Here is a 27730-nt window from a genome sequence, read left to right as displayed (position 1 = left end):
TCTTCAGGTTTGATGTTATTGTTTTTCTACATTTTACACTACTGGTTCTAAATGCAATAATAGGAATTAGTTGATCAATTTAACAATGAACACAGTGCCACCCACACCCTGCCTTAAAAACACATTATGAAACATGGCAGATGCACCTGCATTCTCATGGGAGGAAGCAGCATAAATTAAACAGTGAACTGAGAGAGGAACTTTCATCTGAATAATGAAAGACATAATGCTTTAAAAATGCTGCAATGCTTTCTAAAAGCCCTACAAAAGTGTGAAGAAACTGTGACATTCTTCTCTTTTACTACTAGAAATTACTTCTTTGTTTACCAGAGTAAATTTTTGCAAAAGCTGTCTTTTCTTGCACTTGACAATATTTTCTTTAGATATGAGGTCATTGTTTTCCCTGCATCCAAGTCTATCTCTACATATATAGGAAATGTTCTTTATATGTGCTGAAAGGCTGTGAAAAATGCATGCCACTAGCTCAATTCCTTGAAACAGGAAATAGTTATTTCTATTCAAGGCTAAAAGTTCAGTGATGGATAATTTCTACTTGAGATTCCAGGAGGCTGGAAGTGTACTGTTGGTGAAATGGTGTGCTAAATAAAATGAGGATAACTGGATTGGTCAATCTCACACAAACACAGGAAAAAAAATATTGAAAGCCCAATAAACTAGTTAAAGAGGGGGAAGTAGAATTATGCAAAGTCTGCATCAATGCAATAACTTTCAAATACATTTTTTCTTCAGAAAGCTATCCTAAGCATATCAACAAGTTTGCTTTAAAGATGAATAGATGTAAGCCACAATATATGTCTAAATGTTGTCTGCTTTATGTCTGATAAAAATCAATTACACACTAAAAAGATGAACTTACACTTAAAACCAGAAAATGCATTTGCAGTAATCTTCTTTCTTAGGAATACTTCATTCAGTTAGTAGCTCAACATAATCTGAAGCTTTATATATATATATGTTTATCCCCATTAGAGACATATAATCCTTACATGCCCTTTGCCCAGTCATTTTGTTCAGACTTTGCCACAAGCCTTCTAGTTAAAAAGTAATATTATGAGGTCTTGAAGGATATCTGTGACATACCAGTAAATCTTTCTGCATATTGGAGACATTAGTGCTCATAATATTTGGAAGTATTCTGTGATCCTTGCCTGAAATGTAAATACTCAATTTTAACCCTTAGAATTTAAATCAGATTTCATGGTTGATTTTTCACTGCAAAGTGAGACCCCTTTAACATTAAAGTGTGCTGTCTCATTTTAAAACTTAATTCAATTCAGGGTTTCTGAGCAGCTCGTGACAGTTCCAACATCAAAAAGTATTCCATCATGTTGCCTTTTATTAACTGCTCACAGAATGGGAGGTGAGTCAGCATTTCTTTCTAGTTTGCTCAGGGAGATTTTCTTTTGAAATACAACCCAACTAGATAGAACCCTATACCATAAAAACAATGCTAAGAGACAGAGCAAGTGTGTAGAAAAGTTATAACTGGATTCTGAACTTGTTAGACATTAATGTTTCAAGTTTCTATCAGTTTCTGTGACATCGCAGTAGCTAATATGTTTTTAAAAAGGGAACAAGTTTTTCCAGGCTAGTAGTTCATAATATATAGTAATGGATAATATGAGTAACCTCTACAGATTTTCAGGCACATCAAAAGTTTAGATTTCATCTGTGACCTTGGTGCTATCAAGTATTAGTGAGATTTTTCAGGAGGGCTCAGTAATGAAATTTCCAAGGGCTCTAACTAGAGTTATGGGACTCAGTACTGCTTAACATCAATTCTTAACATATATCAACTTCAGTCACAACTGGAATGAAACACTGCCGCATTTTCAGAACAAATGGCTCAGCAGCAGCACCATAAAACAGTCTGCATCTTGAAATGAAGGGAACTATCCTACTTGATTGAAAATACTGAGACATGTTAAATGGGCAGAACACAGTGTTCCAACCAGTGCTGATCAAGGACTCCATCATTTCATTGCAAGGAACTGTCACTAGAACTTTGATACTCATAAATAACAAACATGAACTTCAGTTTCAAAATGGATCTGCAAATATTTCCCTCGGTAAGTCAAAACTTAGCACCATGCAGTGGCAAAGGGTGGTCTTAAAGGACAGACTGCCACTGGTACATCATCAACAATTTCACTTGCAGCAATTTCCCTTGATTTCTTCCTACATTTTGACTAAGTTGCAAGATCTGATCTATGGTACCTCGAAAAATGCAAAATAATACTTTGTATGGCAATGCATGGCTTTTAAAATTAGTAAGTACCTCTTTTTCTTCTAATCAGGAAGCATTTTACTCAAGTCTTTCAGTCTTGATTTCCAGTACACAATCATCATTTCCAATACAGCATCATAAAAGCACTTCTGAAGCTACTGACATGAAAAAAAAAATCACAAATTTTAATAACACCAGATCTTCACCCATTAACCCATAAAAGTTAAGTCGCATCAAAGCTGTTAAGATAACTCATACAGCTCGGCGGGGGGGCTATAACATTCTGTTTCTCAGAGTAAGCCATTTGTCATTGTGTACTAAGAATTCCTATCAGTCATGAAGGGCTGGGTCTACAGCAATGTGAAAAGAAAGACTGATGTTAATTTTGGTGTTGTTTGAGAAAAAAACTGAGCTGGAGACAGTAGCTATTAGTTAGATGCTTTTTCTCTATAAATAAGTAAGTGGCTTTCCTTGCACTAAGCTTCTGTTTTCCACCCACTCTGCAAATATGTCAGTAGTTACTCTTAAAAGACAATTTACAAAGCAGTAATATATTAGCATGGTACAATAATTCTCACAGAGTATGTTTTTCTGTGAAATTTAAGATAGTGATCCTTATCACTAATAGTGATCCTTATCACTAGTAGTCGTTATATGCTTGAAACCACAGGTTACATGGCTATAAATGGAGAAACCCAAATTTAAGGAAAAAATTTTTAAAAAAATTAATCTTCTGCTAGGTTGTTGGATTTGAAGTTTGTTTTGCATTTTCAAGACCTGGAACAAAATGTCACATGATAGTAAGTGTAGTTCAGCAGGTCTTTCACCTCATAACATTGGAAGACTGTTTTTCAAGCAAACAATGAAAACCATTCCAGCAAACAGGAAAATACTGATTCAATTTCCTGAAGAACAGAGGACTTGATTCTCACTAAATGTAAATCTCTGTATATTCTTGGACATCAATGGCAACATCCTGTACAGTACAATTTGTTGGAGCTATGACAGTTTGCTCCAGTTTCATGGTACTTTATAATTGCTAAAATGTGATAGACACACATTTGAAGTCTTTGAAGATTATTTGATCCAAAAGGGCAGGACAGAGGATAGTACAAATCTACAGAATCAGCTGTCTTGTTTTGGGGTTGTCATCTCAGGTTTGTTTGGATTACTGCTTTTTCATTCTTGACTTTTAAATAAGTAGGTTGGGATCTTGCCCAAAAGACATCTACAATAAAAACAATCATCTCATTCTTGTCTTCTTGATAAGTAGCTCATCAGAATCAGGGCAAAGGAGAAGGACTTTGTTTAATACTGCATTGGCAGGCAGGTAGATGAAAGCATAGGGTGGGGTAGCAAGTGCACAGCACCACTGGTGATGGGCACCTTATTTCCTGTGAACACAATCTCTGTGTGCAGACCCTCCCCAGGCCTCATTAACAATCATTCTGGATTCAATGACTATATGAAAGTATGTTAGACAATTTGCTATATTAAAGTTCAGAGCTTCAAGTTGCCAAGGAGCCACTACAGTGTGCCAATCAAAACAGTATCTTCACTGTACATGCTCACAACACAAAGCCAGCTTTAATATCAAGTTTGTCCCTAGCTCTATAAGATGCCTTAGTTCCTTTATCTTAGGGTGCTAAAAATGTCAGATTTCACAAACAGTCACTTACAAGTAAAATTCATGGCTCCAGGCTTATTGTATTTATTGCTCTGTAAATTCAGGAGAAAAAAACCCAGCATTTTTTCTGCTTTCTGGAAGGTCTATCCAATCTTGCATCTTTGTCAGTCAAGTGTTTCTCTGAAATACTGCTCTCAAATCTTACATATATCTTCAAGAGGCAATGGTGATGTGTATTATTTCAGAGCTATTTTAAACTCTTCGACAAGTGCTACTTATTTTCATTTTATGCCTATCTGCAACACTCTTCCTGATCTCACTCATTTCTCTGTAGGCAGTCATTTGTCACCTCTATTGCATTATTTTGAAACTGTAGATCTCTCTCTAGGCACTAGACTGTTTTTGGTGAAAGTAATAAAGACTCCAATCACTTACATAAGTTTACCTGCTGAAAGTGAACTCTTGAACTACAGACACAGACTAAATTTTCTGCACTTTGCTTTGCAGAAGCCACTGCAGGGCAATTTCATCTCTCACACACTGTCAAGCTCATTGACATCATAGCAGAACAAGAAACATGAGAGAAATTGGAGAACAGGATCTTTATTAGCTTTTTAAGTGCAGTGACTAAATCTTTTTAGTTGAATGGAATAGTATTGAACATATTTTATAGAATAGATATGACTGAAATTACTTACTCCGATTTAGAATGTTTGCAGAATATGTGAGACTAATTAGTAAAATTAAGAAAAGAAGTATCAATTTGTCTAAAATATTATTTGATTAGATACTTTTTTTTTATTTGTTTGTTTGATTGGGTTTTTTAAATCAGGTTATACAAAACTTGAAACAAAAATTTTGTCCTTTGCTGTCCTGATTTGAGCCAGAGAAGAACACTGCTTTCTATCAATTTTACTAGGACTGCTAATGTTCAATGTTTATAGTTACTGCTGGAGAATGGTATACAGAACCAACTCCACTGCTTGTTACTGCAAAACATATTGTGCACTGGAAACAAAAGGGAGTGAACGGGTCACACCTCTCTATGTAGGAGCAGACCTGACAAGTGACCACAGTTGACCACACCAGGACAATCATACTTGATATAAATCTGAGGGATCAGGAGGATCAAGCTCCCCTGATCCATATCTGGAGTCTGTAGAGGATTCCATCCATTTTGTCTGCCTTTGATCCTGAGCTGTGCATACCTGAATCCGTGTGTTCCTGCATCACCTACTGCTGACTCCAGGAGCCCAGCCTCGGACTTTTGAAGGGATGTCCTGCAGCCTCAGTGGTGACATGAGTGTTATTAGGGGGCAGTGTGATATTGGTTTCATATATATTTGTGTATATTTCTATATATTTAATCATTTTCCATTTCATCACTACTGTGTCTTCAAAGCTGTATAGTTTAGTTTCCACATGTAAGTCTCTCTCCCTTATTCTTCTTCCCTACGGGTGAAAGGAGAGTGGCTAATAGAGAGCATCTGCCATCTAATTGCTGGCCCAGTGTTAAACCATGACATTTATTCTTCCTATACAAGAATTTACTTGGTCCATTTTTCAAGAACACTAATATGAATTTTGTCCCCATTAAAACAGAGTAAACCTATTTGGGGGGGGGGGGGGAGAAAAGTGGTTAGAAGGAATCTAAGAAAACCATTATTCGACCTTGGGTTAAGATGAAAAAATTATTGCCCATAAAAGAGAAGACTGAATAATGCTTTTTAATTTTCATTAATCCAGATTTTAATCTTATAGTAGAATACAGTATAATATCTATATTACTTCCTAGAGAAATTAATTATTTTTATCTATGAATGAGATGCATCTTAATAAGTATGGGGCCTTCAAAATCTGACACAAAAAGGGAAAACATGAGTAGGCGACTAAACAATTTCAGGAGTTTGTAGAAACCTCATGTATAATCCAAACGATGCGAAAAAGTATTCTTATTCTTTCTGAATGGTATTTCCAGTTCTGTAAACCAGTACTACACAGAGCCTGATGTTGACCACTGGCTTGGCTTTCAATTCTCTAACATAAAAGGGGGAGAATATAGACTAAGACAGTACATGATTTATCTTACTGGCAATTACTGCCATTTCTTGTAACATTTCTTTTTGTGGTCTTCTAGTAGGCAAATAAGCCTACCAGAAGTTAACCAGCATGGATGAGCCAAGTCTTCATTGTAAATTGCCAAGCTCCCTCAGGTTCACTGACACTCTGTTATTAAAACCAATGGAGCTAAGCTGATTTGTATTATCTGAAACTGGTACACCATCTTTACTGCTACAGCAAATAAGTTATTTAACAGACCACTAAGGTTTATATGTTTATGGTTGCACTCACCAATTCTGTTTGGAAGTATTATACTAAAATGTGAAGTGTATGAATTAGGAGAAATGAGACCTCTATGTGCTCCTTATGATTATTTACTTTTACTGTTTGTTTTGTAAGTATCAGCAATATCAATTACTGATATCAATTATCAGTTACTTATATCAATTTCATTGCATGTACTAATCTGAGAAAAAAATTCCAGCAGTAAGTCTCCTATGGGTTGTACTTCCATTTATAAACAGAAATTTAAATGCTTTACATCAGTGTTGTTTGTTGCCCATTCATTTCACAGTTTATTTGTGAATGCATACTCTTCTACACCCACGTGTTCTGCTAATGGAAGTTCAGCACAATTGCCTGAAATTCTGGATACGTGGTGTAATCTTTGCTTCTCTACCACTGCCTTGAGGCAGTAGTTTTGACTGCTTATTTCTTATTGCACGCTAGAAAAACAATAAGATGATAGGTTGTTATTATATTTTTTTTTTTACCACTGCTTTTCTGGGGAAAAAAAATTAAAAAAGTGAATTCTACTCTTCCTTACATTACCTCTGCTTTGTACTGCTAGGATGCACCAGCTAAAATTAGGAGAAGTAGCCTAAGCCTCTAAATGTAATGTGTGTATTCAAATGTGCAGAACAAACAAGCTTATGGCTACTGAAGAAGTGCAAAGAGATGTTTTATCCGAAGAGACAGCCCTGTTCCATTATATATACTCTATGCTTTTAGTTGATAAGGATCTGTTTCCTGGCATTGACCTTTAATGATTCTTTAACAAACTGTTTCACTGTAATAAAAATGCATGAAGCAGTATCATTACAATCATATGTCTTTTCATGTGTTCAGGAATGGAGCTTATGAATTAATACTGTGTTCTCATGCTCTAAACAAACACCTATATATACTAGCTCCAGATTTTCTGCCTACTTTGAAAATGTATGAAAAAGCCTTTACCAGCAGACTGCTGCAAGAAAGGAGAGCATTTCATCTGAACAATATTTTCTATTCCAGACCCAGCCTTATTTCAAAATGAAAGTGACCTTGATTCATGGGGCATGTGTGTTATTCAGTGCTATATTGTCCTTCGGTGCTGCCTGGTTTGTTGGTCTCAGACATTTATGACAAGAGATGCTGAGCTGATCCAAGATGAAAGAATTTGAGTGTAAACAACAAGCAGGATGTTCAGAAGACTATTTATGTTTTACAGGAAAATCTATGAACCTAAACAACTGGAGAGAAGAGGGGGTGAGGGTGCTACAAATTATTTACTATAAAGTCTGGGCTGCACTTGAGCAAGTGATGACAGCAAACTCCCACGAAGAGAGAGGTGGAATATAATATCTGATAGCAGAAGAAGGATTTCTTGACTGCCTTAAAAAATTAATTTTCACAACTGGTGTAATATCCAAACAGGAAAAAGGAGAAAACTCTGCCAGAGTTACTTTCAGAGTCCATTTCACCTAAACACTGAGCACAGGAAGAAGAAATGGGATGTGGCAGTGTTTGCAGGTTCCCTCCTGCAGGGAACAGGGCACTCATCTGCTGACCTGGAATGTTGTCACAGATAATTTGTTGATTGCCAGATGTTGGAAGGATACTGCTAAGGTTTATCTGCATCTAATACTCTTTGTTAGTGACTCACAGGGGCAACAGTGGTGCTATGAAGGCACACTTGGACTGAATAAAAAGGTACTACAAAAATTATGGAGTCAAATTTGACCTCCAGAGGTGAGATTTGATGGTTACCAGTGGAATCCTGAGTAGTGCTCACATACATCCTACAGATGAGAATTAAAGGCTTGAGTAGAAAAGGGCACAACTTGCAAATTATCAGCTGGGTGAAGTGCTGGTATTACAGGCAGCACTTTGGCTTTTATAGTCATGAGTTCCTCTCTGATAAACTGATACTGTTATCAACAGATGATATCTGCTTGACAAAGTGGAGTAAGAGCATCTTTGTCTAAAAGCATGCCAGCCTGGCAAGAAGGACTTTAAACGCGGTGCCTGGGAGGCAGATGACAGCTCCTTTGCAATAAACACAGTAAGTAGAAGTCATAGGTGAAAAAAAGCAGGGTGGGGGCAAGGCAGTTTTTGAAAAGGATAAATCAGGCTGGAAGGACACTCACCTCAAGTGCCTGCACTTGAATGAACACAACCTTGGAGTTAGAGTTCTGCATGTGGTCACAGAGCAGGTGGAAAAGAAGAGAAAAGAGAAGAGAAGAGAAGAGAAGAGAAGAGAAGAGAAGAGAAGAGAAGAGAAGAGAAGAGAAGAGAAGAGAAGAGAAGAGAAGAGAAGAGAAGAGAAGAGAAGAGAAGAGAAGAGAAGAGAAGAGAAGAGAAAAGAAAAGAAAAGAAAAGAAAAGAAAAGAAAAGAAAAGAAAAGAAAAGAAAAGAAAAGAAAAGAAAAGAAAAAAGAAAAGAAAAGAAAAGAAAAGAAAAGAAAAGAAAAGAAAAGAAAAGAAAAGAAAAGAAAAGAAAAAGTAGAAATAAAGAAAAAGAAAGAAAAAAAAAAGAAAAAAAAAGTACCTCGGATACAAAAAATTTGACAGTTTCTTCCTATTGATTTGGATGCATATGAGAAGGAAGTTCCTAATTCTGGTTGTTATTCATTCATTAATGGACACTAACCAACATTAAGTGTGGAAATTCTTGGCTTTTCTTGTGAACAGCCAGATTTCATTTTTCCATTTTGGTTTACATGTATCAAAAGATACTTCATCAAAACTATCAAATGAAAAAGCAATAGGGGAAGGGGAAAGGAAAGAGGTTAATATGAGGAAAGGGAGATAAACTTTAAAAATTTAAGCTAACTCAGGACCTTGACATTTTCTCAGAAATGCCTTCAAGTAATTTGAAAATGTGGTTAGTGCTGTTACCACCCATCTGTGCCATCAGTCTGTGTGAGCTTATTAAAAAGTTTTGCTCCTTTGGAAATTCAAAAGTTGGGTTACTTATTAATATATTTTTCATATTTTCTAAAAGAGTTTTATCATTAAATCTTTTCTTTATTATTATGTTGAGATGTGAGATGTTATCAATTTGTTCCCAAGTTTGTCTTGTTCATTTTACATAGAATTCCAGATTTCTTTAGCTTACAGAAGAAAAGTGGAATCATCTTACAATTAAAACTGTAAAATCTGTTAAAATGTGTTCATTTCTGAACTTCTTTTCCTTTCTTCCCAAAACTGAAATTTATGTAATTCTTTGCTTTTTCAGAATATGTTTTGTCAAGGAAACATCTTACCAGAAATCATATCAAAATTAATGATCTCAGTGTTTGTAGCCATGCTATCTTCTGTGAAAGGTTCTGCTGGGCTTGCCCTTTAATATAATGTTGCTAAGCCTCCTAACTCATCCTATTGAGACTCCCATAAGGGGGTTGTATATCCTGTGCTGATAGAACATGGAATCCTAGACATATTTTTCACAAATATTTTAGAAATTCTGCCAACTTTACTGAAGAAGCTAGCGTTCTATTTGCGTCTTATAATTTCCTTAGGAGAAGATCTGCAGTGTCTATTGATTTTTTTTCTATTTTGGAGGGTAGAGGAGGCGGAATAGTTAAAATTATGTTGTTTCTTTAAATTTGAGTGTGAAAGCCTTATTTAAATGTAAAAAAAAGAGATGTTGCTTCATATTTTCAAGTATATACATTACAGGTTAGGACACATCCCAAGAAATACTGACATTTTCAAGTGGAGGTAAAGGTCTTGCAGTATCAAATACCCCACCAGCAAAATATAGCATAGCTGTCATCTCAGGCAACTTCTTTCCATGAAAAAAAAATAAAAGTTTACTTTTTTAAATGATTGACAGAAGCATCTTTTTCTAGTCTTCTACTCCTGGCAACTTGCCTGTACTTTCAATAAACCTTATTTTATGTGTAGCTATAGAGAAAAGCAAGAGTCAACCTGTTAACTGTTAACAGTCTCTTTATAAAACATTAGAATTTTACACAACATTCAGTGAATAGATGTCAGCTCTCTATATAAATATCTGAAATTATATTTCCCAGTCCAAAGGAAAATATGACAATAGCTTCTTATACTAATTTGAATATATTTTAGTCAACTAATTTAAAATAATTTCACTTCAATTTTATAGAGTTTCATTCTGGAAAAATTGTATTGTTATATTTTCACATCTAGACACATATGTTTAAGTTTGCTCTGCTAGCTTGCTTTTCATAATAAATATGCAGTGCAGCATTTGGATTCACATGTGAACTCAAAGTTTCTGAACATCTGCATTGGAACTGAGTTACTTAGATATGAGAAATATAAGGTCAGTTCTGACTCATCGTCTAAGCCTCCACTTATCATGTAAGTGGTACCTAGCTATGCTTTTTCATAAAAGCAGCATTATTTGCTTCTACTGGAAAGGGAAAAAAAAAAATTTTGAAAATTTTTCTTTAAACTGAGGAGATGGCTTAATTTGTGAAAAGATTGACTAATGATACTACTTCCAAGGAAATATGTAAAACCAAACAATGCTAAAAACTTACAAAAAGAAGCTAAGGCATTTCAGACCTAGCCAATTTCCACAGGTGATGTAAATCATGGATCAGTTAAGTGAGTTGAAGATGAGGCTGTTTTTTTCCAAACCCTCGGAATGTTAAGACTGTGATGATGAAGGTTATCACAGCTGTACCTTCATTTCAGATACTCATTTTCCCACTGTAAAACTCATCTACTTGATGGCTTCAATGTTCAGTTCACAAACACTCACATTGTGTTGTTGCCATACCAGTGGGATATGCAAGTGACAGTAATAAAACTCAACTTCTTCCCACACAGCTCGGGGGAAGCTGACAAAAATCTGGTTTTCCTAGGGGCCTGTGTATCTTGAGATTGGGAAATAAAAATCTCAGTGAACTATGGCAGCTCCTAAAGTACATCATAGATTGAAGAATTTGTAAACCACAGGCTCCCAGAAAATACCATAGGGCAGCTCCCAGATAACTGATGGTTGACTGGATAGCTAACAGCATGAGGTAAGACAGAACCAGCACATCAGCTTTCATTGTCACTCAAGTGCACATAGAACCAGCTATATTTTCATGCCATTCTCCAGTAGGTTAAGCTGCAGGCCACAGTTAACTGGTGGCTGTTTAGAAACCTTAGCATCAAGAAATAATTATTTCCACAAGGAAAACTGTGTAAACCATATGTTAATGCCTGGCTTATTATTTTACTCTCTTTGCAGGCCCTTCGGTCCACACAGGCAATTAGTGAGCTAGGGGTTCACACACTGACTTTTTTCCTCATTACCTTACTAATGTAGACAAGGCTTTTCTGAACAGAGCCTTAAAAACACACTTGTGTATTTGGATAATCTCCAAGGTCAAATCTTTCCAGGCACAGTAGGGGAGCAGGAGTCTCTAAGAGCAAGAATATAAAAATGAAGACTATCACAGTGATTACATACCTCAAAACTGTTCAACAATATTTCCAGAGAACTTCTGGAGGCAAAGAAGGGAATTATCCTCAGCTGTGCATCTCTGATGAACAGAATTTTGTCTGCTGAAAAAAATTTCCAGGTGCCGGCTATGCGGAAGGCTTACAAAAGGTATACATAGTGTTCACCAGTTTTAGGCAATCTTAAGTCAGTATATCTCTGCTCTTTTTTACCGGGACTTTGTCTAAGGAGCAGGATTTATCCCTTGTAAGCTTATTACAAATTTGCTGTACTTGCTAAATATTCATAGCTAAAACCTGTATGCTTCTTTGATCTGGGAGTTCTTTTCAGATAATTTTTATTATTATTACTTGCTCTGGTTTACCTTCTGATGTGGTAACAGTGAATGTGTGTCACACGTTTCCCAACAGACATGTTCAAAGACAAAAGGTTTAAGCTTGGAAAGAAGCAGGATATAGAACAAGCCAGTAAAGAAGAGAAAATAGGCTCAAATGGAAGATAAAATGAAAGCCAGAAAAGGAAAGAGTTTCACTTAAGGATTATCAAATACTCCGGTCTGCAATTGGAGAATGCTGTAACATGTTTTTTTACAAGATACAGATGGCAAAGTTCACTGCTGTGGTCTACAGTACGTTGGCAAGAATAAATGTAAAAAAAACTACTTCTGTGGCCTCCCAGAACTGGGTACACTCTCACATTTTGACTTGCATGTAGAGAAGCAGCAGTAGGTAATACATTTTCTGCTCGATGTCATTTACACTGTCGTTGAACCTTTTCCCAGGAAACTTGTTAATGTGTTGTCTTGGTGACAGTTACAATGTCTCTTGACAAACATCTCCACACCACTGAAAGCTGTCCTTATTTATAAATCATAAAAAGAGTAAGTGTTTAAATAAGGCCAGTTTTGCTCAGTGGAAACAGTTTTGCAAAAAGTAGCAAAAATTTTGTTCATTTCAGAGACTGTTTTCCTCTATTTCTTTGTTTCATTATCCTTTATGGCACCTGCTCAGAATTTAGCATTTCAGTATACTTCAATTTGATCATTGACTTTTTCTTTGAAAACTATGAAAATAAATAGTTAAACTGAAAGCTGTAGGTTTAAGATTGGAGTGTTTAATTTTCTAAATAACATATCTTTGTAACTTATTTCGGCGTGATCTTGAAAATGCCACTTGAAGATTTTTTTAATTTTTTTTAAATGTCTGTTAAATGTGAATTTCCCCAGTGTTCTTTGTCTGTTTTCAAGTGAGTCTTTCTTTGCAATTAATTAAAAAAAAAAAAAGACTAAAAAAAAACCCTAAAAAAAAATCTTCAGTTGTTCTGTTTTGAATTCAAGTATTTGTCTCTGACCTTTGCTGAAACTTGTAAAATCACAAGGAGATAAGCATGAAAGAAATCATGTGCTGCTCAAGTACTTAAAGTCCAGTGAAATGCACTGAAGTAGAAAGGGGATTAATAGAAGAAGGAGGGTGAGGCCAAGCCATACTCTGTTGGCAGAAGGATTAGTAAGCAGACTGAACCAAGAGAGAAATTAGCAGTGCTTATTTCAAGCTAGACACAGCTGTAGGTTGTGCAGAGATAGAACAGGATCTCGGCAGAAGAGAGGGACCAGAAAGAGAGAACAGGTACAAAGCATGAAGTGTTGTAGCTTCACTTTCTGGTGGAGCTGCCATTAAAGATCGGTAAGGGAACACAGAAGGGAACTACTGAATATAGAGAATAAGATACACAAGTTGAATGAAGAAAAGAAAGACATGAATGGGTGGGGTAGTGGGAAAGTTAGAAAAAAAAAAAAAGTTTCAAAAACCTTTAGACAGGTATTAGCATTTTGTGGCAGTGAAGTAAATCTGGCTGTCAGGTGTACATCAAGAAAGAGTATTTGGGAAGCACTTAAAAGTCAGTGAACAAGCATAGCTCTAGGCAGTTATTATCATTTCGGCAGATAATGGGAGAATAGAAGAACATTAGTGTCTGTAGTTGAAGTTGTTTGCTTTTCCAGTTACAGTATCAAAGTGCAGGGTTTGAGGTGCTTTCTGTTGTGGAAGAAATAGCCTGGAGGTTTGTATCCCTTGTTTTTATTCTTCTTTCTTTCTCTCTCTCTCTCTCTCTCTGTCTCTCTATAGAGGGAGCTGGTTGTCCCACCACACGAGAGGAGAACCCAGCGTTTGTGGACCTGCTGGCTCTTGTAAGGAGCCAGCTCTGCTGGATCCACAGCCATGCAGCTCCCCATGCTGCTGCTCCTTTCCCTGCCACCACTTCTCAGCGTGCTTGGCCAAGCTGGAGCTCAGTTCCCTCGCCAGTGTGCTACCGTCGAGTCGCTGAGGAGTGGCATGTGTTGCCCAGACTATTTCCCTGTGTTTGGGCCAGGTACTGACCGCTGTGGTATGTCCACGGGGAGGGGACGGTGCGTACAGGTGACTGTTGATTTGCGACCCCACGGCCCTCAGTACATCCACGATGGGCGGGATGACCGCGAGCAGTGGCCCATCCGCTTCTTCAACCAAACCTGTCGGTGCAACGGCAACTTCTCTGGTTTTAACTGTGGGTCATGTCGCCCTGGATGGACTGGACCTACCTGTAGCCAACCAATACATATAGGTAAGAAAACCAGAAATCTGCCTCCGGGCGGTGCTTGCTTTGAAATGTATTTTGCCTGTCTGTTTGCTTTAAAAAATACAAAACGCTCCTTATATTTATGTAGCAAATGTACTTTCCCCTAAGATTTGGGTTAAATAAGAATTCATCTTCTGATCCTGTGTTCAGATCTCTCAGAGAGCAGCCTGTGTTCAGCTTGTGTACCAGACACCTACATTTACTTCCCAGTAAAAGGAAGAAGCCAGACCTGTAGTCAGTGCAGGATTAGGATCAGGTACAGAACAGAACCTTGAAGGTAAAAAAAGTGAAATTTTTAGAATTATTTAAGAGTAAAATGATATATGTAGACATCTACTCCTGCTGGTATGTCTGGGAATAATACATACCTAGAGAGCATGCTTAATACCTTGTGACTACTTTAAGTGCAACAGCAGTTCTTTTTATTCAAAACCCCCAAATATATTCCAAACTACATACCTGGCCTTGTAAGTTTTTATTTACCTAGCTGCTATCAATGTCCTTAAAAGCCATAACTTGTAACTATGAACTGTTCAGATGAATCACCACAGTGACTTGTGGGCCTTTCTATGAGTAGTCCTGTTTCAGTTTAGTCCAGAGTATCAGTAAATAAGGGTCTAAAAAATTTTGAAAAAGTTATGAAATCCCTTTTGGGATGTGAAAAATGTGGAATGTTGTAGGACAACTGAAAAAGACAAGAGTAAACGGGAACAGATACTGGTCTCAAGTCAAAACCACCTGAATGAACAAGATTTCAGTCTTCATTAGTGAAAGTTTAAAGATGTTCTGGAAAGCCTGTAAAACCCACAATCCCACAAATGAGTGAGGGGTTCTGTTGACATGAGAAACAACAGGTCTCTAGCACAGGTGTGCAGTACCTCTTGCAGAAACAGAAATCACCACTGCCATTATTTTTACCAGGTAGGAAATGCTCCATGAACACAAGTGTATGTTCCAGCAAGGGTTAACAAAGGACTGCCTACCAGTTCAAAATCTTAACAAAAATATTTCTTAAAGACAACTTACCCAGGGCTTTGTAAAATACTCTAGGAACTTATTCAGCCTTTGAACTCCAAGAAGCATACTAGATAGCAGTATGTATGGCTCATGAATTGAATCTGACAAGCTAGGTTGCACCCTCTGATGCTCTGGTCTGTTCTCATTAACAATGAAAATAACTCTGAAAAATTAACAAGAAATAAATGTTAACACACACAAACTTAGCCAGATAAATCTGGAGATAGAAAAAAAAAAAAAAAAAGCAGCTTTAGCTGATTTCTAGGGTATACAAGACCATTTTTTACTTTTCTCATTTATCAAATCCTTTACAACTCAGGAAAATGCTAAGCAAATCAGATTTATCTCACATGAAAACATGAGTTGAAATATGGGAAATAGGTTCTTATTATGCTTTAAGTTTCCACATGGAGGTCACCTCTTTTATCCATCCACAGAACTGGCCCCAGCTGCTCAAACTTCAGAAATAATTGCTAGACTAGTGTTGGCATACCCATATAATATAGCTGCCAAATGCTGTTTGGTGCCCTCATGTTTTCTAAATTCATGCCTAACTTTAATAATAGTGCCATTTTTTATTGTGGTTCAAGAATATATTTTGGAAAATTAAAAGGTTAAGATATCTATGTAACTAAAAATTAGATGCATATTTTTAGTGCACTACTTAAAATCAACAACTAAAAACCCTTCAATAACCAGGCCTAGCAAATCAGTGCAGTTCTGCAAAAGAGAAAAATATTTTACAGGATACAGAGTCCTTGGATGAAACTCATGCTTCATAGAAGTAGTTCTAAAAACTTCAATGAACCCAAAATATCCAGCATTTAATCAACTTCCTACACTGAAGTGTAATTCACTTTTACTCTTCATATTGATTTATGCTGAAGACCTATTGCCTCTCATATCAACATAGTCTATCCCTCATCTGAACAATTATGGATTTTACAGTATTTTTATAATGAAAAGGAGTGCATGTTGAAGAATAGCTTTGAGGACTTCTACTTGTGCCTTTGTTTAAATCTAGTCTGAAACCTTCTCAGTCCAGGTAAAAGAGTCCTAGAGACTGATGGGATGTGGATTCCGTTCCTCTTACTTATATATAGTATTTCAGTAAGTTATTTTTCTTTCTCATTTGTGGACAATGGTATTTTTAAAAGGAATGGTATTTTTAAAAGGTTTTGAGATACACTGCTAAAAAGAACCAATATCTAGTAGTTGTTAATAATAGCAGGTAATGACACTAAAGAGAGATGTTGAACTGTGTAGAATTCACAGTTCAGTGGTGAATCTACCATTTTTCCTAGAGATGTGGAAGCATAAACAATGTACTACACTAAGTTTCAAGTAGCAGAGCTTCTGATTATTATAAATCTATGCACAGAATTCTTTTCTTGTATAGCATTACCACAGGAAACCTTAAGTATATTGGATGAATTTCTGAAAGGTTTGTGTGACAAAAAACTGTCTTTGTAATTTCTCTGACAGGACAGAAGGATAATCTGTGAGAATACTTCTAAAAGCATTAAAACTACAAGCTGTGGGTCTTTATTTGGCTCAATCCTTCTGGTAATAAATTACATTTCCTATTTATGGTCATTACTCTCTGAATTGCACAAATAAAAAATGGATGAATGCTTGAAGAAAAGGGGACTTAGGCAGAATTATTAGTAGCTAGTAACTTAGAGATTAGACTTTAATGTCTAATACTTTAGTAACTTTCATCTTCTGTATTCTCACAGTCAGGAGGAATCTTTTGGAACTGAGTGCAGAAGAAAGGAGGCGTTTTGTGAATGCCTTGCACCAAGCCAAGGTGACAACCCATCCTGACATTGTTATTGCCACACGAAGACGTGAGGAAATATTTGGACCAGATGGCAACACACCACAATTCGAGAATATCTCCATTTATAATTACTTTGTGTGGTCTCATTACTATTCTGTCAGGAAAACTTTCCTTGGTCGAGGGCAGCAGAGTTTTGGAGGAGTTGATTTTTCCCATGAGGGACCAGCTTTTGTCACTTGGCATAGGTACCATCTACTTCAGCTTGAAAGAGACATACAGGTGAGGTTCATGGTTAATGTTAAGCCATGCATTCATGCTGTGTTTTGTACAATTAATGAACTTCTCCCCATGTTCCAGTAGGCAAAAACAATAGCAGCTCTTTCTATGCACTGAATTAATTCTTCTTCTACTGCAGTAACTCAAGGTATACTAAACTTAACAGAATGAATTCAGGTTTTAGACTGCTATTATAGAGATGCTAAGATAACTATTCCAATCAGAGTAATGGAAAACATAAAATTTCTTTAATAGATGTAGATTCTAGATATACCTACAGAATGCATTTTATTAGACCAGTAGAAGTTATTGGTCAGTGTTCTTTTTAACATCAAAACCCTGATTCTTGACTAAGACTAATCGAAGTAGCAGAACTTCTACAGAAAAGTATTCCAGAAGTGGATTTGGGATCCAGAATCACATTTTATTTGTTCAGTTGCTGCAACTGATCAGGTAAATCATTTCAAGTGTTTTTAAAAATCACTCTGCACCAGGCTGAGGCACAAACTCTCTTCAAAAACTCACATTTGACATAAGTGGCATTTCATTAGGTGAAAGTCCTGAGGAGTTCTAGCACTCCGTGATTTAATATATATTTCTCTTTATGTTAATAAATTTGACAATTATTTAAGCTGGTTTGACCAGACATCACATCCTGGCATATATATGAAGTCAGGACACACCCCAGAATTGTTGAAATCCAACTCAGCATGAATCAACAAGAATCTGAAAGGCCAGTCCCTCTTTTCCTTACTTTTCCATCTGCTCAGCTGTTCCACGTAGTCTTAGTTATGCTGGATGCTACAAACACTGCTGTTGTTAACAGGCCATTAATAAAGTTTGGAAAAATGGGGTATCAGTATTAAATGATGTTTCTTAGTACTCACAATATGGTTTCATGGAAGAGGTACTGTTTTATTAAAAAGGGAGATTCATGACTCATTTCAATAGTCCACGTATCCATTCTGTTGAACTAGAGTATCAATTTTAAAAACTACAAAAATTTTTACATAGATTTCATGGATTTTCCATAGATTTCCTCTCCTCCATGAGGCAGGACTCTGACATGTTCCAAATTGTATTTGACTCCTTTTTTTGCATTCTTCTAGCAGTAAATATTTTAACTATATATGGAGCACACATGTGTTAACACCATATTTATGTGGTTTAGAACATGCTGCAGGACCCCACTTTTGGACTGCCCTACTGGAACTTTGCAACAGGACAAAACACCTGTGATATCTGCTCTGATGACATGATGGGAGCTAGAAGCAATTTTGATGCCTCTCTTATCAGCCAGAACTCAATCTTCTCTCAGTGGAGAGTACTATGTGAAAACGTAGAAGACTATGAAACTTTGGGAACCATCTGCAACAGTAAGCGTGACTGCTGTCCGATATGTGGAGAGAAAATCTTTGTAATAATGAATAAATATAATACTTTACATTCCAATGGCTTTTCCCAGTCAAAACATTTTAAAGTGTTTTTAAATATTCTTCAGTCTTCTGAGATAGTAGATACTTATCATCTATCTTGCATAGGGCACCAAGCAATTCAAAATTTGATTAGGAGCTTGTAAGAGAGGAAGAGCTAAATGCTTTCACTTGTCTTCTTACACAGTATCTATTAATCTCCTGCACCTTAAATATTTAAATCTGGCAGTGTCATTTCTTAACTGAAGTTAAGTTTTCTTCTCACTACTACATTTATCACCTTCATGGTGCTCTGCTCCAGAAAAGAACGTCTAAGAAACCTGATGTTAACAGTGTGAAGCATGTTTTGAATGTAAAAATACTAAATCCTAACACATCTCAGCTACAAGAACTAAAAATCCCCAGCAAGATTCTTGTATAGTCATCAACTTCAAGACACAACTCAGCACTTTCATAAGAAATAGGGGTAAAACAGAATTAAAAACCAAAATGTCAGGTTAGTCACATGCACAACTATAGTTCTTTCCCTACATGGCATATCAGGATATCATAAAACATTTTGTCTTAGGTCTCATCAAGAAATCACATCAAGAAACTCTAGAAAATTGTCCCAAAGTACTTACTGAACTACAAATTTCAGTAAAATGTTTTCTTAAATACACAAATAAATACACAAAGGATACACATGACCTCATGAAGATTGTTTCTTTGCCTGATACAAGGAACTGATCTGATAAGTCAGTTTAAGTGCAATTTACGAAGGTTGTTTTTTGGTTTGTTTTTTTATTTTTCCCATGGTTCAGTCATTAGAAGGATACACTCTGTGGCCTACTGTTCAGCACCAGTATTTTTTTTCTCTCCTCTCCACTCCCAGGCACAGAGGGGGGTCCCATCCGAAGAAATCCTGCAGGAAATGTTGCACGGCCTATGGTACAGCGTCTTCCAGAGCCTGAAGATGTTGCTCAGTGTTTGGAAGTTGTTATATTTGATACACCTCCTTTCTATTCCAATTCAACCGACAGTTTCCGTAACACAGTAGAAGGTAAACATGCCAAGTAAAAGGATGTGGAACAACTCCATTTAACTCAAGGAAGTATGTTGGAAGTATGAGTTTGGAGACAGTCTATTGTATGCTAAGAACACCTTGTTCATAGTATAGCTTAATTTTAAGTGGAAATAAGATCTAGGCAAGTTAATTTATAGCTTGTGTCAATTATTTGGGTCTGTAGAAGCCTCAAATGTCTGTCACTGGCATACTAAAACAGAAACTAGATGAGACCAGGTCCTTGCAACCTAGTAGTCAATTGCTGTTACTGAAAACAGACAGTCCTTACCCCCAGATCCATTCAGCTGCATGCTTAAATGAAGCAAACAAATGCTCCTTGCTCTTGTATCTGATTTAACAAACTAAAGAAAGCAAAAGAAATTTTAAGCCCTGGTAGTACATAATGGAAAGGTATTGAGGTAGTAGTTAAGAACTGGCTACAGGATTTACAGCTAGACCCTTTTCTCTGGGTTGTATTACTCTGTTCTTCTCTAAGCTTCACATGTTTAAAAGGAAATTTTCAGTCTCTGGCATCTGAACACACATGCCTCCCAACACATAAACTAGCTTAAATATTTATCTGTGCTGTTCAGCCACTATCCTGCCAGCTGCTTCTGCACTTCAATAATTTTTAACTGAAAAGACTAGGATTCATGAGACAAAAATTATGAAGTGACAATCTGGATCCCTTCCAGACCCCCGTAGATGCCCTGGTTTTTTTGAAGAGGCATAATTCCAATGACAGGAAGGATCTGCTCCATTTTCTTTCTCTTGGAGATCAAAACCAAGGATCTGCACTAACCTCTTAAGTACATATTAAAGTTTTGGAAAATTAACACTTTTGACAAATGGGCTACCAATATCTAGGTAATTAAACATGGCTTCAGTCCATTAACTGTACAGAACACTCTCCACAAAGTTTGGCCAGAGCTAGAAAATATCAGAAGTTTTCATGATGCTTCACATCCTGACATCTAGCATTAGGGGTACCATGAGCTGGGCATTAACTGAGTTACACAAGGTATCTTCATTTTAAAAACAGACAATGTGAAGCTTTCTGAGATATGCTTGAAGTAAGCATGGAAATGATGTGTAGAAACCTATAAGCTGGCTCATTAGGATAGATTGCAACATCTACACATTTAAGTTACCAGTTAGAAAACATATGCAACTATCTCAGTTACACTGAAAGCTGTGAAGGTCCCAAATAGAAACCTTTATTTTCACACTATAATGTAGTTTGTCTTGGTTATTTTTGCATTATATCCTAGCAGCTTTGCAAACCACATTCTCAGCATTCTTTTGTAAAGTCCATTTTAGTCTGAAAATTATGCACACAAGGGACATTTCTCAAATGCCAGTAGGTTATTAGCCACCCATTTATGTTAAGCAGGACAACAGAAAAACATCACAGCTTTTCTGAGAAAAAAAAGTATGCATCTGGGACTGCAGCTACCAAACAAAATATTCACTGGTAATTTTTTCTTTCTTTGTTCGCATATTCAGGGTACAGTGATCCTTCAGGGAAATATGACCCAGCCGTTCGAAGTCTTCATAATTTGGCTCATCTATTTTTGAATGGGACAGGAGGACAAACTCATTTGTCACCAAATGATCCCATTTTTGTCCTCCTGCACACATTTACAGATGCTGTTTTTGATGAGTGGCTGAGAAGGTATTCTGCAGGTAAGATTTGCTCATGGACAGAGGCGGAATGGGTGGTTGTCAGTCGTTGTAGTTGCAGGAGTTCAGCTCCTTCTTGTGGGTTAGGAGTGAGGACTGGAATCTCAGAGTTAGTATAATTAGTAAAGATAATATAATAAGAAGCAAACTCCCTTCCTCACCCTGCTGACATAATTTTCAAACCATTGTCTCTGAAGGGATTTGGCCAGAGATACCAGTCACAATTAAAGAAAAAAAATTGTCTTTGCAGAGCAAAGATACTATAGCCATGGAATATCCAGATATTTCACAGACATCACATCACTGTGTTGAGTAAACATCTGTTTCTTCCGGTCAAAAAAGATCAGATGCCATGCACACCCTCATGATTATTTTTTACCACCTTTGTGATTTACTACCTGAATTCCATAACCATTTCCATATCCTTTCAAGCAATGGTCTTTGTTGCTGCCCTTGCTTCTTTAACTTAAGGGATAGGGGAGGAAGTGAAAGAGAGAGAGGAAGAAAGGACAGAAGGAAGGAATCAAAAGGAAGAAAAAAAAGAAATAAAGAAGGAAGGAGATTGGCATCAGTGAACTGGGGAGAGAATTCAGCATAACCTTAATGTCTTTGTATCAGTATGAATAATGCAGACACTGTGTTCTCCCTAGGACAAGCCACCCTCCTCTTCCTTCTACAGAAGGCAGCTGCTGTTGCACAACTGAGACTTCTTTGTTCAGCTACCACAACCTATCTCATGTTTTTCCCATGTCAACAAACAAAGAGCAATTCTATCCCCTGGTGGTACTTACATGATCTACCACAAACTTTTGTATCATCAAGATTTTATTTTTTTTTTTTCCTTCAGCTGACTTACTCCTGATTTTCAATAGTTTGAAAAAAATTCCACTGGAGTTCATACCAGCTGCCCTCCTGAACTTCATGACAGGACTCTTCATCACTGTTACAATGAGATAAAGACAGATTGTAGCAAATAGGTTTTTCAAGTCCTCCACATATACATATCTCTCCCTTTGTTATGTGCAAAGAAATGAAAAATCTAACATAGTCTGAAAGTTTTACCATTTACTTGTGGGTTTTTTTAAAAAACAAAGATATCATTTGTGGACAGCACAGACCCCTCCATTCTGGATCTGTTATACTAGAAAACCAATTCTTCTTGATTAATATAGGTTGGGAACAAAAAAAAAATCAAGGTACCCACCCCGCATGTCACTGCTGGGGGAAAAAAGAAATATTGCATATTGCTTTGATTCTATTTACAGAAGTGTGATTTGACTTTCAAATTTAGATGTCTCAACATATCCACTGGAGAATGCCCCTATTGGACATAACCGACAGTATAATATGGTGCCTTTCTGGCCTCCAATTACCAATAATGAAATGTTTGTTACTGCACCAGAAAACCTGGGATACAGCTATGACGTCGAGTGGCCAGGTAAACTGCCCAACCTGGATGATTCCTCTTTTTTTTGCATCATGTCTTTCTCCATTAAGTTTATGCATCATCCAGGAAAATTGGTTCAAATTTCACAAACAATATTTAATGCTTTCAGGTTTCTGTTTTCTTGCCTGGCTTTCTGAATCTGTTGTGTTTGGGATTTAGTAGATCTAAATAGCTAGGAGCATGAAGCTCCTACTATCCACTTCAGTTTTTGGAGACGTTATCATTTGGATCTAAACATTGCAGAATGTCATTATTCCCTTACTATATGCACTTAATAAATCAGTACAGAGAATGAAAATACCTCACAATCCAGATAGCACAAGAAAGGTCCAACACTGTTTTTAGAATGTAACAAGAGACTGAAATTCTTTGAAATTTTGGGACAAATGTGATCAACCAAACATTAAACTCATTCTACTTCACAACCCATTGAATTATGACAGATACTGAGCTTTGGTCTGTCCTAATGATATTCATTCATATACTTGATATTAACTTTAAATTATTTTCCTGTTGCTTTCCTTCCTGTAGGTCGGGCTCTCCGTGTCACAGAAATGATAACTATTGCAATAGTGACAGCACTGGTTCTTGTTGCCATTATCTTCGCTGCTGCTGCATGTATTGTACGTGTCAAGAAAAATAAGGATGACTTGCATCAGCCTCTCCTTACTGACCAGTATCAGCACTACTCAGATGATTATGATGGCATGTCAGCACCGAGCCAGTCTGTTGTTTGAAGAGATGGCACTGTTTTGCGTCTGACTGAAACTGTTTATTTTGCTGTATTTTATAAATGGTGGTTGGCCACCTGCTTTGAAATAAAGAGCATAAACTGTCAGCTGTCTTGATAGATTTACTTCAGGCTTTACCTCCTCTTTCATCATCCCTCAGCATCAATAAATCATCTTTGCAATGCTAATTCTGTGTTGATTTTAATAGAATTCCACTAACTCTTCCCGCCTCACCTGCAAGACTTTCTCATGCATATTTCTGTAAAACCTGGTAAAATTTAGTTAACTTGCTGACAGCCAATGTCAGCTGACTTCACCTAATCTATATACCCAGAATTCTTTTACAAAGTACTTCTGTGAAAAGATCAAGCCTAGAATGAGACAGAAGCAGAATCCAACCTACAAGTAGGAACCTTGGCCAGGCATGTGGAAATGTGTTACGAATTAGCCAGTGTGCCAGGCAGGGAGCTACAAGGAACTTTTGAGGGCAACAGTATTTTTGAGATCTAGCTTTATTCACAGAATATAGTTTTGTTCCTTTTGAAGCTTTCAGGTGGATCTGTGAAAAGAGATTTGGCACCAAGAAAACACTTCAGCCGTATGTTCAAACACAGCTGTCTGAAGGGGATATTCATTTGAAAAGACAGCTGGCAGCAGCCTTCATTCTATTTTGATTTTGATCTTTCACCCTCTCACTCCCTTTCTCTCTCCCTCCCACTATCCACATGGCAGGGCATTCTCCCTAGAAATAAGAGACCTTGCCTCAGTTCTCTCCTCTAGGATTTTAAATACATGTCCCTTGTACTTTGAAGGACAAAGTAAAAGGCCATAGACATCATGCTGTAGGATAGCCTCAGAAAAACAATCATATAAAACTGCTGTTGAATTTGTTACAGAAGAGCCAGTAGAATAGCAACAACCTGACACCTGCCTTTACAGCCTGAGGTATGGCTTGAGGTATCTGGCTTCAAAACTTTCCTCCTCTCTCTCATCATAACTGAATAGCAATACATCACCTGACTGTCCTCCTGTGATGTCTCATTGAATCTAAATTAGCAGTCATTAGTTCATACAGAGATGTTCCTGGGTTCAGACTACTGAACCCTACATCATATACTCAACCCTCTAATTGTCAGACTATAAAGTCAAGCTGCCTCTTGCCGCTCTGTCTGACAGCTTCAAGAGAAGTGGAAAGAAATCTGGATTAAGCTCCTTCGGTTTGAGGGAGCTCTTCTAGAAGTTATAAAAGAAAAGCAAGGGTTATTTATTTCCTCCTTCTAGCCATGCCTTCTACATGCAGTGGCTTCAGTACCAGGTGTGGTTAAAGCACACTTACTCGGTTGTAAGGAGATATGTAATTTATACATTAAAAATTATGTAAACAGGCAGATAAGTACTCTTGGCTAGGCAAGTGGAAGATGGTTTATCATCTTAGCCCATTTTACCAAGCATGAGGCATGGACAATAACAATACTGTGCATACATAACTCATATTTAGGAAGATGCCACTCAAAGGAGAAGGAAAGAAAGCAGATTTTTATAGCTGTTCTTAGAAAGAAATGGAACAGCAAGCACAGCAATTACAGGGGAAAGAAAACTGAAGAATGGAAGAATGGTATGTGTGACACATTTTTTTATTGGAGACTGAGAAGTCTTTCTTTCTTTAGTCACTATTTGCAGTATGCTGAATTATGCCTAGTGTGGAGAAAAAGTTACTGCCATTCATTGAAGTTGCTTGGTGTTTGTTTCTGAGCTCATCTGATGGGGAAAAATAGTTTCAGGTTTAAAATCTTCAATGGCCAGCTTATATGAAAATTAAGAAAAATAAACAAATATCAGAAAACTGTGTGATGACTACAGGCTTTCACTTACTATGCAGAGCCAAAAAGAAGTAGCAGAAGCCTAGAGGTGAAGAAAAGGAAGTGCAAAAGTGCAAAAAGGTGCTGAGAAATCCTGGGTGCAGCAATTATGAAATGTGTGATGTCATTTCTCTCCATGACTTTTGCTCCCTATTCTCTACATGAACGTTTATTCACATCAGGGTTGTATAATCCAGCTGTAAAGGATATCTGCAAGTTATGAGAAAATATAGCTAAATTCATGTTGAACTGATAACAAAGTTACAAGGAACTATGACATAGGTAGGAAAAGTTGGCACCACTAAGGAAAAAACTGAGAGGAGCCACGAATTGGATATAAGCAGAGATCCCTTCAGTGTTGCCAGATGACACAAATTATAACTGTCCAATTTATGTGAAATTTGGAGATTGCTGAATAAATACTGGTAATGATGCTAAGAAAATCAAAGCCCAGGGATGTAACTGGTGATAGAGCCTTATTCCTCAAATAGGTATTGGCCTAATATTGTTACTGTTTTGATTTAGATTGTATTGTCTGCATAAGTTAAAAAAAAAAAAAAAAAAACAAAAACAAAAAACAGACAAACAAAAATCCTTCTTAGCTGTCTAGAAGTACTGGCTTTCTCTAAGTTTGGCTCTTTAATTATGTTCCTCTTATAAAAAGCAAGTCAATAGGCAATAGCTAATTTATTCAAGTAATGACTCAGTATTGCAAATTCTGTCCACACAATATTAAATGAATAGAGATTTTGCGAATATACAAGATAGATAAATAATTTTAGAAATTAAATCAGCCAAAGCTTCATTTCACCTTAGCAAATATTGGAAAGAATTTTTTTACCATATAAACGAAAATGCAATAAATGCAGAGTAAAGATTGCATGATTCCTATGCATTTTTCTATGTCTGTCATAGCCTACCTCTGTTTTCAATCAGACAAACTATGCTGATCTTGTACATAAAGATTTAAACACTTGTGAAGAGAGAGGACACTGCCTTACAAAACAAACTAAAACATATATTTGCATCAAGACAGCAGGTAACTTCCATTCAAGAACCCAAAAATTGCATAGGAAAATTAGTACTTCTGTAAGGTATTTCAATAATTTTATTTTGAATAATTTTATTGTGCAACTGGGAGCAGAACTATTTTGGGGGGAAATGAAAGTAAAAATGTTCTGTGCAATAACAAGTTTATTTATTTAGACTCAATAACATGACCGTCTCTAAAACAAACATTGAAAATACAATTGTAATCAAGTACAACACAGATTTATCAAAGTCAGACCATGCTAGCTAGCTTAATGGCTGCCTTTGATAACATAATTCAGATATTTTGTTTAGTATCTATGTTGATGCTATGCCATGTGTCTAAGCCTGAAAAGATAGGAAGTGGAACAGGATCTAAGGACAGGTAAGACTAGAGTAGCAATGATGATAAAATATTGAAATAAGGGTCAGGGTTGTAGCCTTTTACTAGCAGAATTGTGAAGTCTTACTATGAAGTTTTTTTCAGATATTTCAAGATGGGTGTTGAGGCACAGAACTGCACTGCACTGCACTGATAATCACCGCCCCTACGACAATACCAGAGGAGAGCATTCAGAGGGATAACGTGCTGAAATACTTCATGAATTTTAAGATTGAAGAAAGGTGAAGGGAAGTGAAGCAGCACAGTGATGATATCTCACCTCTTCTTCTACATTCCAGGTAACATGAATTTCTATTCCTACCTGCAGAATTTTCCAGTAAGGAATAAAAAGGAATCACAAACAAGCTTGTAACAGGAAATCTTATGCTACCAATGTGACACTAATGTGAAAACAGAAAAGGCAGCTGTTCATATGATGCAGCATAGTTCAATAATTGCACAATATATCCTGGAAGTTTAAAATATTCTATATATTGCCTGCCTACAATAAAGCCAGAATTTGGGAAAGATTTCCCATGTGAACTCATATTTCAACATGAAAGAAAGATTTTGAAGGGCAGACTGAAAAAACTAGAGGGAGATGGTGGGTTATTAGGCTATCCAGTTTATTTCCTCTTAATGTGGGGCACTGGAGTCATAATTTGCATGAACACCTGTTTAGGACACAAAGCTTAATAATTCTTGTAACTTACACATTTCTAACCCCAGAAGATTCATCTCTCCTATGTGTGGATGAGCTAAGCAAGGCTAGTTAATAATGGCTTTATGGTGACAA

At 36.8% G+C, this 27730-nt stretch overlaps 1 protein-coding gene across 2 annotated transcripts; it reads left to right on the top strand.

Annotated features, from left to right (window-relative positions):
• Window positions 1-13074: 13074 nt before the first annotated feature.
• On the top strand, window positions 13075-23771 carry TYRP1 (tyrosinase related protein 1). Of its 2 annotated transcripts, none has more exons than XM_071730894.1 (8): window positions 13075-13261; window positions 13760-14234; window positions 17006-17328; window positions 18497-18701; window positions 19633-19800; window positions 21310-21489; window positions 22778-22924; window positions 23465-23771. In XM_071730894.1, the coding sequence occupies exons 2-8, from the start codon at window positions 13853-13855 to the stop codon at window positions 23668-23670; spliced, it is 1611 nt and encodes a 536-aa protein (XP_071586995.1). In that variant the 5' UTR covers window positions 13075-13261; window positions 13760-13852; the 3' UTR covers window positions 23671-23771. The 2 variants fall into 2 exon arrangements, with proteins under 2 accessions (XP_071586995.1, XP_071586996.1); XM_071730895.1 differs by lacking the exon at window positions 13075-13261 and adding an exon at window positions 13295-13694 and having other exon boundaries at window positions 14004-14234.
• The last annotated feature ends 3959 nt before the right edge of the window (window positions 23772-27730 follow it).

Source organism: Heliangelus exortis, chromosome Z, assembly GCF_036169615.1.
Source record: "Heliangelus exortis chromosome Z, bHelExo1.hap1, whole genome shotgun sequence".
NCBI classification, from domain to species: domain Eukaryota; kingdom Metazoa; phylum Chordata; class Aves; order Apodiformes; family Trochilidae; genus Heliangelus; species Heliangelus exortis.
This window is presented reverse-complemented; position numbering and strand designations above follow the sequence as displayed.